Raw genomic sequence first — 16,274 nt, forward strand, 5'->3', positions numbered from 1 at the left:
ACTAGTCCAGACGTGGGTTGCAGGCACTTAGCAAATATTCACTGAGGGCCCCCATGTACCAGAGGCTGAGCATCCAGCAGGGATAAAACAGGCAAAGTCTCTGCCTTCGTGGCTCTGGCACTCTCGTAGGAGAAGCAGGCCATAGAATAAATTGACAAAACATGGAGTGAGGCAGCGGTGTGTGCAGGTATACATGCCACAGAGAAGAGAAGCCGAGAGCGGTGAGGGGAGCTGGGTCATTAGACTTGAAGGAGGTGAGGGCGAGTCACACGGATACCTGGGGAAGAGAATCCCAGGCAGAGAGGATAGCCAGTGTAAAAGCCCTGAGACAGGAACAGGCCTGGCAAGTTCAAGGAGCAGAAAGCAGCCAATGTGGGCGGAGGGGGTGACAAGAGAAAAGACACAGGAGATGAGGTCGGAGGGCAAAGGTAAGGAGAGGTAGTGACTGGGACCTGTGCAGACACTGGCTTCTACTGAGTGTGACAAGAGCCACTGGTACAGCAGAGTGACATGACCAGCTTCACATGTACAAGGTCCCTCTGCTTTGGAGATCGGGCTGAGATGGCAAACAGGGACCCTGTTAGAGGCTGCTACAGCCATCCAGGTGAGATGTAACTGGGCCGGGGTGGAGGATGGGTGGAGGGATGGGATGAGACAGATCTGGAGATACCTGGAAGGCGAAGCCAACAGGATTTGCTCTTAGTGTCAGTACGTGTGAGAGAAGGAGAAGGGTCACCAGCAGCGCCAGGTTTTAAGCCAGGGTAACTGGAGGTCAGAGAGGGCATTTACGGAGGACAGGGAGGCTTTGGGAGTCTGGGAGCTCGCTTTTGGATACATCAAAGTTGTGAGGCTGATTAGGACTACCAGTGGAGCTCAGCCAGGAGGCCTAGCTGGAGACACACCCAGGGTCCCCATCATGGTATTAAAAGACACAATCTGGAGCCAGTTTGGATAGGGGTTGCCCTCTGCCCTGGGCCCCAGCAACGGCCCTCAGAGGCCAGCGTCAGCCCCCCAAGCCAGCACTACCCACCTGGGACTGGAGGGTTGTCACCCCCACTCCCTGGGCTGCCTGGGGCTCACAGCCCCCTCCTGAACCTGGGCCTTCAAGAGTTCCCTCCTGGGGACCAGCAGCCGTGGAGCATCTCCCAGTCAAAATGTCAGAATGGTCCCTCCTGCACTCCCAGGCTCAGGGGCGGGTGTGGAGCAGCAGTTGGGAGCCGGGTTCTGGATTCACGGCTCAGACATTCTGCTTGCCTCCCGTGGACCCAGATAAGAATTCACCTCTCTGCCCCAGCTTCCTCATCTGTGCAATGGGATGATAAAACCACCACATCCCATTCAGCTGGGGACATGTACCATGTACTGCGCCAGTCCTTTAAAGTGTCTGTCCATTGAGCTTCTGTTAAGGGTGATGGAACATTTAGAAACAGACGATGGTGTACAACACTGAAAAATGCAATTGTTACTGAATTGTACACGTAAAAAATGTTCCAGTGGCAAATGTTTTGTTATACAGGTAGTCCCCTACTTACAGCGTCCCCGACTTAATGATGTCCCCAACTTGTGATGCATTCAAGTTACAATGAACCGCATTTTTTGTAATATGTTGCATCTTGTAATTTGTTGATGTTATCATTCACAGATGTTCACTCACAGACGTTCAGTTTTATGATTTACAGTTCAAAACACTGCCAGATTTATAGATATGGATAATAAAAAGGCAATAATAATGAAAACTAAAAAATAGATAGTCAACTTATGACAGAGTTGTTGGAACGGAACACCATCGTGAGTTGGGGACTACCTGTATATATACATTTACTACAATAAAAAAAATAATAATAACCACACCCACCACTTAGGTGCCATGTGAGAGTTACTTGAGCTAAAGCACTTCAGAGCTTTACAAAGCACTAAGTGCTTTGTGTCTGATTGTTACGGGTTCCTTCACCCACCCCTTATGCCCCTCCCTCCTCCCTCACTGTCCAGTACTGGGGCTTGTCATTCCCACTGATTCGAAAGCCCATCACCCCTTGCCAAGCCTGCCTTGGACCCTGGCTGTCCCTCTCTTGGAGGGCCAGCAAGGGGCCTACTTGCCCACCCCACCTACTGGGCCTCTCTAGCTCCGGCCTATTCTCCCCACAGCCACCAGAGGGCGCTTTCTGAACGCAGCTGGGTTCGCAGGAGACCTTCAAGGGCACCACCTTTCCACAGAATAAAACCCACGCTCCTGGCATGGTAGCAGGCAAGTCCCTCCTTCACAGGGTGGTTCCAACCTAATCCAAGCCCACCCCTCCACCATTCAAGGCCCCACACCCACCCCACCCATACACACTAACCCAGGTTTGGCTCATTCAATGCATGCACACAACACACACGTGTGCACACACACGCACACATGCACATACATGTACATACACTCTAAGCTGAGGTCAGATCTTTCTTCTCTGAACCCAGAAGAGAGAGGTCCCCGCAGATGGGTTAACTGAGGCCCACGGGTACAAAGAAGCCATGGGCAGCCACAAGACAGATCACCCTGTTCCCTAGCACCCAGGAGCAGGCACCTCTCTCCCTGTGTCCTTCAGAGGACACATCAGGTCTTGTGTGGTGGGAGGATGGTAGGAGATGACGGGGTGACAGCCGTGCAGCAGCCCTGAAGCTCTGAAAACAGAAAGCCACCCCACCGTAGTCCATGCCAGCCACAGCTCCAGGTGGAGAGCGGGCACTGTCGGGGGCTCCATCACGAGCACTGTCGTGCCAGGGCCTTCTGGGCTGTAAGGCCAAGGAGGCCAAGCGCTGAAGGCGCCCAAGGCACACAGCTGGGGCAGAGGCAGGATTGCCATATCTCTGCCCTTGACCATCAGGATAAATTGCTGCCCACGCAGGCGTGGAGAGCTTCTGATCAGAGTCAAGAGACAGCGGGGACTGAAGACATGGGATTCAAGAAACTGAAACTCCTCTGGAATGAAGGGAAGAGGCACTGAAAAGGCAATTGTAGGCTCGCTCTCAGCTGTCTCCCAGTGGTCTCCTACCCCTCCTTGCTGAGGCCAACCCAATGTTGTCCAAGGGGATCAGTCCAGGGTCTGACTGAGCCAGAATTTCGTAAGCCTCCAAGGCTCCAGGCTAGGGCCCTATCAGACTCTCTTCCTGACCCAACACTAGTACGGTCATTGTGCAGAGGGAACTCCAGGTGTCCTGGGGTCTGGAATCTTCTGCGTGATCCCAGCCCAGGCTGGGAGAGAGGGGACGCCCACTTACCCCGTTCTGGCTGTTACAGTGGCGAGTGCTGATAATGGCCCCTGCCTCCTCAATCATCTTCAGGATGGTCCCTCCGTGGACATTGCCAGCAACGTTGGCGTCATCTGGCCGCATGATCCTAGGGCAGAGGAGATGGCATAGGGTGAAGCCTCTGTGAGGAAGGTGTCACTCATGCAGTAATGACAGCCCCAGGGAAAGGGAGATGGTCCCCCAAAGGGCTCAATGACCCCCAGAGGAAGGAAAAGGACATTTCCACACGCTTGAGCTCTTCCAAGATGGCCAGTCATCAGGGAAGGATGGAGCATGGCAGGCCAGGGAAAGAGTTCTGTGGGCCCTGTTTCCACAGGACGGAGAAGGCAGTAGAGAGGGCAACTCCCCACTCCCAGCCACAGGCCCAGCCCGGCCTCTGGAGAGGATCCCGTCCTGGCTGGGGACACCTGACACCTGAGGCCTTTGGTAAAGCTACCAGATAGTAAGGCAGTGGCCCAAATGCCAGGGTTCCCATACCATCGTCCACCTCCTGTTACCAGGCCAGCACAACCCGGGCTCACCAACACCAGCTGAGCTCATAGGCACAAGAACACTGTCTGTGACCCCTCAGGATGTGAACAATTCCTGGAACCCTGTCTCATCAGGTATCCCTATAGCCACAGCTATTCTGAGAACTGGGGACAACAGTGAAAGCTTCAGGACCTCTGGGACCCCTTGGCCAGCAGGTAACAGCTCTCTCAACACCAGCTCCCCCGCCCCCCCGCGCAGTGTGGCTCCCAGCTCCCCCAAGGGTACCCTGAGGCAGTGCCAGTTCCCTGGGATTTGAGTTAGGAGCCCTCTGAGAGGTCAGGGAGAATGAAGAAAGCGTGCCCTTGCCATGAGCAGTTGGCAGTGGGATGCTCAATGACAGTTTTTGAATCCCAAGCAGCCAGCATGGCATGTTAAGATGGGCAGCCCCAAAGAGCCTGGAGCTCTGCCAGACTACTGTCTGGATAATTAAATCCACCTTTGCCGGCCACGGGCCCGGGAGGCAGGTGACTAACACCATGGGCATACCCAGCGTTCCAATGTGCCTGGCACCCACCTGCAGCATCGCCCAGACTACTTCGGAACCCACTGCCCAGCGTGGAACCCCAAGTCTGGCACCCGCCCCCTCTGGGCCCTGAACCCCACAGCCCTCCAGGTCTGGCCCCTCCTAATCTTTCCTTTTAACAGCTCGGGGGTTAAGCAAGACAGACTCTAAGAGAAAATCCTGGTTCTGGCTCTTACTAAGTAGGTGACCTGGGCAAGCAGCCAAAACTCTGGACTCGATTTCCCCATCTGTAAAATGAGTGCACTAATGGCACCACCTCATTTGACTGTGGGAAAGTCTGAATAACACGAGATAACGAGAAAAAACTGAAGATGTCCACAATTTCATTCTACTTGGATCAGCTATCAATGTCCATGGAAGCAGCAGTCAAGAAATCAAACAACGTATTGCATTAGGCAAATCTGTTGTCAAAGAATTTTCTTTAAAGTTTTAAAAAGCAAAGATGTCACTTTGATGACTAAAGTGTGCCTGACTCAAGCCGTGGTCTTTTCAATCACCTCATATGCGTGTGAAAACTGGAAATGAATAAGGAAGACAGAAGAAGAATTGATGTATTTGAACTGTCGTGATGGCGATGAATATTGAATACACCGTGGACTGCCAGAAGAATTAATAAAATCTATCTTAGAAGAAATACAACCAGAGGATGGCAAGACTTTGGCTCGCTTACTTTGGACAGATCAATGTACTCAGGTGTAACAACAGATTTGGGGAGGTGTCTAACCTCCTCCAACCCCACAACGGGGAAGGAGAACCAAGATCAACAGTCCAAGGCTGATTCCTGTGAGGTGGGGGTTAGACACCCCTTCTCTCTTCACCATCTTCACCAATTCTGACACCAACCATCCCTCCCACAGTACTCTCTACTTCTCTGCTGGGTTTGATAATTCACTGAAATGGCCACGAAAAACTCAAAGATCATACAATTATGGGGTTTATTAGGGAACTAACAGTTACAATTCAGGCTCAGGAACACTCAAGATATAGTTCTTCCACCAGGATAGCCTCTTTCCAGCCATGCTTACAGGCATGCCTCTCCCTGGCCCTCAGTCCCATCCAAAGGCACTCAGCCTTCTCTCTCTGTGGGCTGGGAAGGTCACCATACCATCTCCTGCTCTGGTCTCTGCTGCTGGTCTCTCTTTCCTTGGTAGCAGCAGGCTCCTCCTTTCTGCTCTGGATCGGCTTTCTTTTAAAGCAAAACTGATCGATCCCCTTGGTAGGCCACAATTACCCTATCACACACTTGGGTGGGAATTACAAGCCCATGGCTAGAAAGGCCATACACACGAAAGTAACTAATCATACCAAATCAGGGAAAACCAATGGCTACAAAAGGACATCATGTTTGGCAAAGCAGAGGATCAGTGAATATGAGGGAAACCCTCAATAAGATGGATTGACACAACGGCTGCCACAATGGGCTCAAATATACCAACAATCATGAAGAAGGCATAGGATCAGGAAAAATGTCATTCTGTTGTACATGGGGTGGCCGTGACTCAGAACCGACTATTGACAACAATGCAGATAGTAAGCCTGGCGGCAGTAGTAGGTACTCAATAAACATTAATCACTGGCATTTCCCCTCTTCTGTAAGTATGCAGCCTACCTACTGCAAGTAGGTTGGAAGTTCCAACGACGATGCTGTTTCTAGAGCCAATGAGCACGCATACCCTCAACGCAGGCCATGTCTGTGCCTGCCACCCATCCCCAAAGGGCACCCCTGCACTTGGGTGAGATGTGGCGACATGGACCACGGCCCATTCAGGCCACCCTGCCTCCAACAGGCAGGACCCCCAGGGCTCCGTGGACAGCTCGGGGGCAGTAAGGTCATGGTGACACAGGAGTGGCCAGAGAGGGATGGGCCAAGGGCCACAGAGGCCAGCACAGGGACCAGTTTCACTTGGTTTTTCAAACATTCATTTAAAAATACTCTGAGTTTTAAAAAATTGAGCTTACACGACTGTTTAAGTCGATGCAATAGTTTTGCTGTTCAAATTGGCTCCCTCTTAGTTTGAGGTAAGAGGGAGCCAATTTGAACAGCAAAACTATTGCATCGACTTCTTTCCTTTTTGTTTCTTAACTTGCTGGTTTTCAATTGAGTGAAGAAGGGTTTTCCCTGAGCTTGGCTGGGCAGGAATCCCCCACCAGTGGGCAGGTGGCCATTTCCTCTGTAGAGGGTACTTTCCTGCGTAGGGCACAGGTTCAGACTGTGGCAAGGCTGTGGCAGGGTGGGGAGCCAGACGCCCTACTGGGCTCCAGATCCCGGAGCAGCCAGGAAACATCAGCCCAGCCCTCCCCAGGAGCAATGGCGCCTGCCTGTGGAGTACCCTGATCTGCCTCTGTGAGCCTCACTTTGCCTGTCTGTAAAGTGAGGCTATACTGCCAGGCTGGCCCTTGGAGATACTCACTGCAAGGCTGGGTAGGAGGAAGTGCAACAACCAGTGGGCCGAGAGGATAGCAGATAAGGAGGAAGCCTGAGATAGAAGACAAGGGCAGCATCTGGGGCCCAGGACAGAGCCTAGAGCCACCCAGACATTGGGCAGGAACCCTGAACCTTTGACACCCTGCTGCCTCAGGGACCCCAGGCACTTGGTACTTTTCCCAGGGAGAAAACACTGGGGACCCCAGACTGCGTGTTCTCCACCCTAAGGGCTCCCTGGTCATGGGCCTTCCGTCCCCCACTGTCCTGGTCACACTTTCCTTTGCACCCCGGGCCTACACTGACTCCCCAGGGCAACCAGCCACCTGGGAACATAGCCTCAGCAATCTCTGTTCAGGTACAAACCTTTCCCCCAAAGAACTTATTCCTGACTCAACACCCTGCTAGAACCTCAAACACACGTGGGCCAAAGCCCAACTCACTCACCCTTGCTAAGTCCCCAAATCAGATCCCTCCCCTTCTCCGCTCTGCTCCCAAATCAGGCTCCTCCCCTCCATCCCCAAACTGGACCCCTCCCCACTACCTAGCTTCACTGGCATGCCTTGGATTCCTTCCTCCCCTTATCCTACCACCATGCTGGGCTCCCTTAGTTCTTCCTCTCCCTCTATCCATCTTCCCTTCCTTTCACCCTCCCTCCTTCCTCCCTTCCTTTTCTCCTTCCTTCTTGTCCTCTGTCCTTTCTCGCTCCCTTCCTCCTTCGCTCCAAGTCCCCAGGCCCCTCCCCCACACAGTCCCTTGCTCAGGCTGCTCTTCCTCAGCTCACTTTCCCCAGAGCGTCCCTCCCCCATGGCCTAGCCGTGGCCCCCCCATCCCAGGCCAGGGCCATAAACGCTGTCACAGTGGGGCAGGCAGATGTATAAAGTGAAGGTAGCAGGAGAATGCGGGGCCTTCATTCGAGGTTTCGGTTCCCATTTTTTATAAAGATATGGGGAGAAGTGCTTCACTTTCCTCTTTATCATAAGAGGGAAAAAAAAAAAAAAAAAAACCTGCAGAGCAAGCTCGATCTAAACAGTACTGCCACCTCCTGGCTGGTGGGCCCGAGGGACAAAGGTTACATGGCTGGGGCAGCGCCCCCGCCTCTAGCTGAGTGTGGCCACACAGGAATTTGGGAAAAGCATGCCAAAGCTTCTGGACTTCTGAGAGAAGTTGGAGCTGCCGATTTTGATGTGAAATCTCCTGATATTTGAGTAGCGATATCTGATGAAATGTGTTTCAAGCACACATGGGCCAGCTCCAGTGGGTGGCATAGGCTGTCGTGGCCCGGTCCTGGGGGCCTGTCTGTGACCTCAGTCACACCTGTTCTCTCCCACCTCTCTCCATCCCTCTGCCCAAGCCAGTCCTGCACTTCTCCCCGCCCTCCTCCAGTCTCAGAAACTTCAGGAAGAAGCAGAAGCTGGGCCGCAGTAAAGCCCTCCCTGCATTCCCTCGGCCAGTCATGTCACAGTCTTCCCTCATCAGCCCCAAGCCCTGAGCGTCATCATCCCCCATCCTCGGCCCTCCCTGCCCTCACAGCCAAGCAGTGGACACAGCCCACTGACTCTATGTCTGCAATGTCCCCATGTCACCCACGGCCCCGCCCCTTTTCTACCCCAGCTGCCCAAATCAGAGCCACGTTCATCCAGGCATCAACAAAGCCAACCCAGCAGCAGGCAGGCCAGGGCTGGGGCCCACACGACCAAAGCAGGCACACACCTGCCCTCAGCTAGCTTCCCCCTAGAGCAGGCACTGAGCTGATAGCCAGGGCTCCAAGGCTCCAAACACGCACGGGGAGAAGGGTCACTGCCGAAGAGGTGATCGCTCCACCGGGACTTGAGGAAAGTTTCCCAGATGAAGTGATGTCTTGGCCGAGTACCAGAGGATGAACAGGGCTGAGCTGGTGGCTAGAGAATGTTCCAAGGAGAGGAGCATCTCATGAGAAGTCCCAAAGGCCAGGAAAGCCTTGAGAATTGCAGAAACAGAAAGCAACCCCACAAAGCTCGTGCAAGGGGTGGGGCAAAAGATGGGCTGGGGACAAGCAGGAGCTTGTCACAAAAGGCCTCCTGGGGGCTGTAAAAGGGCCTGGGCTTCATCTGGGAGATGAGAAATCCCAGGGGACAGTAAGCGGGGGCGGGGGGGGCACATGATGGGATTTGAGGGCTCGGTGTGAATGTGGAGAATGGGCGTTTGCATTCGACTCCTGCCACCCCGGTCTTGGCTAAAGTTCTGACTCACTGCTTAGCCTCTTGTCCCACGAGGAATCTAATCAAGTCATGTCCCTGCTCTGACCCTCCAGGTCCCCCTCTCTCTATAGAATAAAGATTCAGCTCCCTGGTGAGGCATTTGAAGTCTCAGAGATCCAGAACTTTCCCCATCTCATCTCCTGCTGCACCTGACTGCAGGAGCTCCAAGCTGCAGCTGTTTGAACCACCGTGGTCCCTTGGCTCATCAGACCTCTCTCCCCAGCCTTTGTCCACACTGCTCCAGCAATACCTGGCCCATGCTTTGTGAAGAAAAAAGGAGTGCCGACTGATGCCACCTTACAGAGGAAGACCTGGCATTATCCATCAGAACGCTAGCACATGTGTGGACTGGAATGCCATAGAAAGGGAATTATCCTGCAGATCTGCTTATGATGCCAAAGACTGGGTATATCCTAAATGTCCGCGATAAAGGACCAGTGAAATTAAGTCATACCCACGCCCTAGAATATTGCACAGCCTGTATGAAGAGGGAGGAAGCCCCTTCTAAGTTGAACCATTCTCCAAGATCCATTGTTGGTGGAAACAAGGCAAGGCACAGAATAGCGGGGAGGAGGGGGGCCTACACCTGCCATCGGGCACAGCGCAGCCGGCTCTGAGCTGGCTTTGAAGGAGACACAGGAAACTGGAAGCTTCCGTGCCCCTGGAGAAGGGAACGAGTGGCTGGGTGAGAGAAACTTTCTCTGGAAAACCTGAGCGCCTCTCAGGTGCTGAACTGTGCTAACCTATTCAAGCTAAAAATCGTTTCAGGACTGGCTCAAAGCAGGCACCCCCTGCACTGATGTCCGCCTGGCCAGCACCTATCCCACAGGACCCCTGCAGCAGTGGCTCCCTGGGTGCTTGGGGGCAGGACAGCCCCTTGCCCTGGTATTTGAAGCAGGAGATGGCATTGCAGGAGAGCAGGGTGCTGGGGCTGGAAGGAGGGAGCCACCCCGCTCTCCACTGGTCTGCTCTGTGCCCAGCTTCAAGCAAATGCCCTGTGGACCGGCCCAGGCCCCCTGCTCCTCGAGGTCCTCTGAGGCCAACCTCGGAGCAGACCCCACACACAGGCTGTGACCCCTGCAGGCACTGGACCCACCGACTCTGACTTGCTTCCCGCCCAGGGCCTTTGCGCTCCCACGCAGAGGGCGGCAGCAGCACAGGGGAAGCTGCAGGCTGGCAGCAGTGGCAGGTGCGGCCTGAGTCTGACACAACTCCAGCTTCAACTGCCCAATCAGCTCAGGCCGGACCTGCTCTGCCCTGGCCAAGGCAGGGGCCTGCCCTCTGTGCACCCCATCCTCCCAGCCCCACAGCATGAGCTGTTGGGATCCTGGTCGGTATTCCATGTTAGGGCTAAAAAAAACACTGCTGTGTGAAATCCAGGGTGACTGGGGTGGGCCTTGCTCTCTTTATACCATAGTGAAAGCTGAAGCGACTGCTAGAAGTAGAAGGTGAAGGCACCTGGCACGGCCAGGCTTATGTGACATAAAGTTCTCCTGGGGTTTCCACCTGTGCCCAGGGACAGGCAGAGCCCTGGTGTCGGCTGCCATGGGCCAGGCAGGTCAGGCCCACACTGAACCCACAAATCATACCAGAAGCTCCCTGGGGCTCCCTTTTCTGAAGGAGGTCTCTAGCCAGAGAGGCAAAGAGGGTCCAAGAGTGTCCACCCAGGGCTGCCTCCTGCAGCTATGGGAGCCAGTCAGGGCGGGGTCTTGAGGACAGATTCTTCCTCCCTCCCTCCTTCCTTTCAGGACCTTGCAGGCAGGAAACCCAGCTTCCCCAGTAGCTCAGCAGAAGGAGCAGCTGACTGGCCAGGGAGGACAGAGGTGAGGCCGGAAGGGTAGGCAGGGATCAGACAATCGAGCAGGAATTCCCCCAAGCAGGGGCTGCCATTCCTGGAAGGGCGGGAGAGGTACTGCAAAGGCTCACTGGAGAACCCTGTGGGCTGGGAGAGTGGGTCACACAGGACGGGCAGAAGTAGGGCCTTGATGATCTGGGTGAGGCAGCCACGAGCACCTCACTCTTCCAGGGGACTTCTGCAAGTGGAGGCCCCGTGGCACTGTGAGTCCTTGTCTCTTTGTTGCCTAAGAAGGTTCTGACAGAGCCCATTCAACCCCCCAAAGACCTCAGCAAATCTCCCAGAGGCAGGCAGGGGTGGGAGAAATGTAGCCAGAAATGCAGAAAGTTCCTGGGGTGCTTCCAGGCCCCGAGCAGGGTGATGGCCAACAACTCTCAGCCCTGAACTCCCAACCTCACGCTTTGACTAGGGCAGGGGATAAATTAGAAGGGGGTGCGGACCAGTGCCCGCTAATCCCAGCGCCCAGAGCACTCCAGGGCTAAGGCCAGCAGGACACTCAGCAGTGCTTGGCCCGATCGCCTCAGAGAGCCCAGCTGGCATGGGAAAAGGGAAGCAGCAGGAAGGGCAGGACGACAGGGAAGAGCAGGTGCTATCATCCTTGGGGGTCTGAGCCAGGAGGGAGAGGGCTGAGCTGGGTGGCTGGAACTCTTCCGTGTGAGCACCATCAACAGATTCCTGCCACCAGCCCACACAGGTCCCCCTGAAGCCGGACTTCCTGTCTGGCTCCAGTTAACCATCTAATGTCTGGGGTCAGTAAGAACTGAGCTAGCAGGGCCATCCAGAGCTGCAGCCCTGGGCAGGAATGGAACTCTGGTGACCTTTCCAGCCTACAGGAAGCCAGCCAGCCTGCTGGGCACATGGAGCGGCATTCCCTCTACCCACTGGCATCTTAAAATGCCCCCAGCTGGGCACTGCCCACAGTGGCCTCACTGCCTGGGCAGGGAGCCCATGACCAGCAGTACCTGCTCAGCTGGGACATCATGAGATCAGGTCCAGAGTGAGGCAAAAGGAGAAGAAAGCCAGACCCGTGGAGTCACCAAACAGTCCCCACCGCACTGCCTGTGAAGTCAGCCCTGACACAAAGACCGTCCCAGGCCCCGAGTGCCGGGCCTGGAGGGGGAGCCTCGCTTCCTGTGCTGCCCAGTCTAGCCAGGAAGCGACTGATCAGCCAATCCGGAGAGGCTACCAAACGCCAGTTGTCATAGAAACCTCGCTTTATAAATAATTACAAGAGGAAAAGACGCAATCCTGAGAGTTCTTCCTACCGCTGGGGGCGCGAGGTCAAGAAATCCTAGGGGCTGTCCCTGAAAAACGTGTTGGTAAATGTCACCCAAGAGTCCATGGGTGGTGCAAATGGTTAACACACTTGGCTGCTAACTGAAGGGTTGGAGGTTCAAGTCTACCCCGAGGCACCTCGGAAGAAAGGCCTGGCGTTCTACTTCCAAAAAACCTGCCATTGAAAACCCTATGGAAAAAGGATGCAAGAATGGTTTGCACAATTGGAAGAATGTAATCAATGTCACCAGATTGTACATGTAGAAATTATTGAGATGGCATGTTTTCTTACGTATATTTTCATCGCAATAAAAATTTAAAAAACCCTATGGAACACAGGTCTACTCTGATACACATGGGGTCACCATGAGTTGGTATCGACGTGACAATAACTGGCTGTTTTAAAACCTCAGTCAAGCACACTGTTCCTAGGTTCTTTGTTCCAGCACCTCCAGGAGGGCAAATGCCCATCCCAGTCTTCCACCGGGGTCGCAGCAGAGGCCGGGCCTCTGGCCTGGTCCCCAGCAGGCCTGTGGGCTCCTGACTCAGTGCCTTCCAGAGTTCCCAAAACCCAGACAGGAGAGGAGGGCCGTGGGCTGTTGAGGGTCCAAGGGCCACAGGCTGTAGGTACCCGAGACATACAGGGAGAGCCCCGAAGCCTGAGGAGATAAGCTGGTATTGTCACCCTGATCCAAGGACCACCTTCAGTGGAGCTCCCAGGGTCTGGGGAAGCGCTGGAGGGGAAATGGGTAGGGGTTCGGCCAGCCTCGACCCAACATGCCACCTCCCGCAGGTGACCCGGCTTCAGAGGATGTCCTGCTTGTCTCATGTTGTCCAGTCCTTGGGTGGCTGGCTGCCATCTCAGAGGCCCCCCAGGCCCCCCAGGTCTCCTCCAGGCCTTCCGTCTCCCCAAGAGGGCCTGCACTTCCAAATCACCCCTTCCTCCTTTCTCCCCTGGCTTCCTCTTCCAGCTGGTGTTAGGATTCCAGAGGTGCAGGTGTGACAGCTGAGGCCCCGGGAGTCAGGCCAGGATGCGCTCTTACTGTGACCGTGTCCCAGTGCCACCCACACAGGGTCACTTTCCTGGGAACCTGCAGCCAGCATGAGACCAGCACCTGCTTGGCCCAGAGCCAGCTCCCATTGGTAGGTAGCCTACAGCAGGATGAATGAGCAAGTTCCCCTGAGGTCACTGAGGGTGGGTCCCTCCTGAGTGTGTCCTCAGGGCTTGGCTCTAGGACTCTGCTTACCTCTTCCCTGGAGCAATTTTCACGAGCTTTGTTATCAAACATTAAAGAAAAGGAAGGAAAGCCATGACTGGGCTTGGACAAATCGAAACCAAAAAAGAAAACCAAACCCATTGCCTTAGACTCAATCCTGACTCACAGCAACTCTTTAAGACAGAGTAGAACTGCCCCATAGGGTTTTCAAGGCTATAATCTTTATAGAAGCAGACTGCTATATCTTTCTCCTACAGAGCAGCTGGTGGGTTCAAACCACTGACCTTTCAGTTAGTAGCCAAGCCTTAGACAAACAGACCATCTATTCTAGGTGCTTCCATCTCCTTGAAGCAGCCACCAGTTCTGGAGGCCTCCCTGATTCAGAGGGCAATTCTGATGAAAGTCATATAGGTAAATAATTACCAAAAGTACAAGTGCCACTGACCTCAAGTCCTCCGACTTGTGAGTGAAGAGAGAGAGAGAAAAGGGGGAGAGTTGGGTGCCGACACCCTGGCACAGGCTCCACAGGGAAGTAGTCTATCAGAGCAGGAAGCGTCCAGGTCGCCCTCAGCCCTGCCAGCCGACGATGCCTAGTACTAGGGGACAGGAAGAGAGCATTCTGGATGGTCCCGCTAGCCACACGCACCGTGTCTACCTCAAACCACGCAGCGGGGTCCAGAAAATGTGGGGAGTCAGGGCTAAGTCATGAGCCAGTTCTGCTTATTCCCAAAGAGCCTGCCCACCTACAAGAAGGGTCCCTGCCCAGGAAAGCATATGTCCCTCAGCCTCTTGGCTGTGGCCACCACATACTTTGACCAGAGTAGAAACTATTCACTTTGCTGGGCAGCCCCACTTGGCTGCTCAAATGTGGAGGGGACCTAGGCTGTCCTGCTCATGCCTGTGCCCCCAACACCAGCACCATGAGGGGAAAGAGTAAATCGCCAAGAATCTGTGCCAAGTCAGAGAGCAAGACCATGCCTGGAAGAGGCACAGAGGCCAATGGTGTCTCACCCTGCCAAGCCCTTCCCAGCCTCCATGCCACTGCTGTCCCCCATGCCCTGGGTTCTGGGCTACCCTCAGGTCGGCTCAGGGACTTCTTGCACTTGGCCAGCAGGCAACGCTGGGGCAGCAGCCCATCCTTCCCCCTTACCCCAACCTCCCAGGAGAAACCTAGCACCTGCTTCCTTCCCACAGGACAGTCATGACTGGGGACCACCACAATGGACTCTCGGTGCCCCCCAAAGAGAGGCCACATGCTGGGTCTGGTAGAGTCCATCTCTCACCTTCAAGACAGAGAAAAGGCCCCCAAAGCCATGGGGCACCCCATTCCAAACACAATATAATCCCAGAGCCAAATGCCTAGAAGCTATGGCTTTCAGCCAACAGGTACATCAGACCAGGGTCTCCCCCAAGCCCCATCCCTGGCAATCCCACAGTTCCCTGCCAGATCCCCACTCACTGCTTCCGCTTCTCCGAAAGACAGGCCTCACTGACTCCCCTTCGGAGGACCTTTAGGGACAAGCCTCGTCGAAGCACAAGCATGGTCTCTCGAGGGCTCACTGGCTTCCTCCTGAAGCTGCAGCCAGATGACACTTGTGGAACTGGTCTCAGCTCTGATTCTGTGCCTTTTGGACTCAGCTCCATCCCTCCAGACAGGCATTGCCATCTCCCTAAGCAACCCTGGCTTCTCCGTCTCCATGACCACAACCCTAGCTGCAGTGGGCAAACCGCCCACCCCAGGTAAAGGGCAGCTCTTCTAGGAATGCCATATCACTCCACATAGTGCATGCTCCCATGAATTCCTAAATCTCTTAAAATTATAGGGAATTAGAGATCAGAGAGATCTTGGAATCACCTGGTCAAGTGCCTCCTCCTACTCAGGAGGAAATCAAGAGTAGAGAAGTTAGGAAACTTGCCCCAGATCCATATCAACTAGACACGGTGGCATGCAGCACCCACACAGCATGCATATCAGCTTGGTTGATATGTACCAACAAGTAAAGCCATCAGGAGAGAACCACTCTCCTAGATACTGTAAAGCCTTATTGTCATTTCAATCAAAAAATCAATCAAGTACATACATTTTTGTATGAGAGACTGACTTGATTTGTAACATTTCACTTAAAGCACAATAAAACTTTTAAAAAACAGACTTACCAGTCTGAGAAAGATTGGAGAAACCCCAACAGTATGCACCCGGACACACATTTAGCTCAGTAATGAAGTCACTCCTCAAGTTCACCGTTCAGCCAAAGACTAGACAGGCCCCTAAAATAAAACGGGACTAAAGGGACACACCAGCCCAGAGACGAGGACTAGAAGGCAGGAGGAGACAGGGAAGTTGGGAATAGGGAACCCAAGGTCAAGAAGTGAGAGTGTTGACATGCCATCACAAAACAATATGTGTACCAATTGTTTAATTAGAAGCTAGTTTGTTCTGTAAACCTTCATCTAAAGTCCAAAAATAAATAAATAAAATTAAGAATGTACAAAAAAAAATCAACCAACTGAACTTGATTAAGATGCCCAACACTCAGCAGACGGAACCGAGATGGCGGAATAGACAGATGCTTCCGGCGAGCCCTCTTTACAACAAAGACCCAAAAAAACAAGTGAAATGAGTATATTTATGACAAGCTAGGTGCCCTGAGCATCAAAGGCAAGCTTAGAAAACGAACTGAGGGGCAGGGGAAGGAAGAGACAGTTCAGAAACAGACAGGAGTGAACAGACCTGAATCACGGGGAGCCCTCAGGCACCATTCCGGGAGCAGTGGCGGCAGGCTAGTACTAGTGTTTGGCCACGGTTTCCTCAGGGGGAAGCAGCCAGCCGAACAGCCTACTCATAACCTCCAGAATCTGAGAAGAATGGCGCTCTAGGCAAAAGCTAAGTACTTGCGTATATTTTACCACGCCTCCTTACCCC

General features: G+C 53.8%; 1 protein-coding gene across 3 annotated transcripts in view; it reads right to left on the reverse strand.

Moving 5' to 3' along the window:
• Positions 1–16,274, reverse strand: part of ACOT7 (acyl-CoA thioesterase 7) — a 133,454-nt gene that overhangs the window by 84,291 nt on the left and 32,889 nt on the right. For 2 of the 3 annotated variants that reach the window (XM_003413491.4, XM_010593148.3), the window contains exon 2: positions 3,259–3,376. In XM_003413491.4, coding sequence (XP_003413539.4) covers positions 3,259–3,376 — 118 coding nt within the window. Of the gene's footprint in view, positions 1–3,258; positions 3,377–11,821; positions 11,988–16,274 lie in introns of those variants that run through there. The other variant, XM_023552128.1, reaches the window with a different exon arrangement.

The sequence above is a fragment of the Loxodonta africana genome, chromosome 3 (genome assembly GCF_030014295.1).
Source record: "Loxodonta africana isolate mLoxAfr1 chromosome 3, mLoxAfr1.hap2, whole genome shotgun sequence".
Classification (NCBI taxonomy): Eukaryota; Metazoa; Chordata; class Mammalia; order Proboscidea; family Elephantidae; genus Loxodonta; species Loxodonta africana.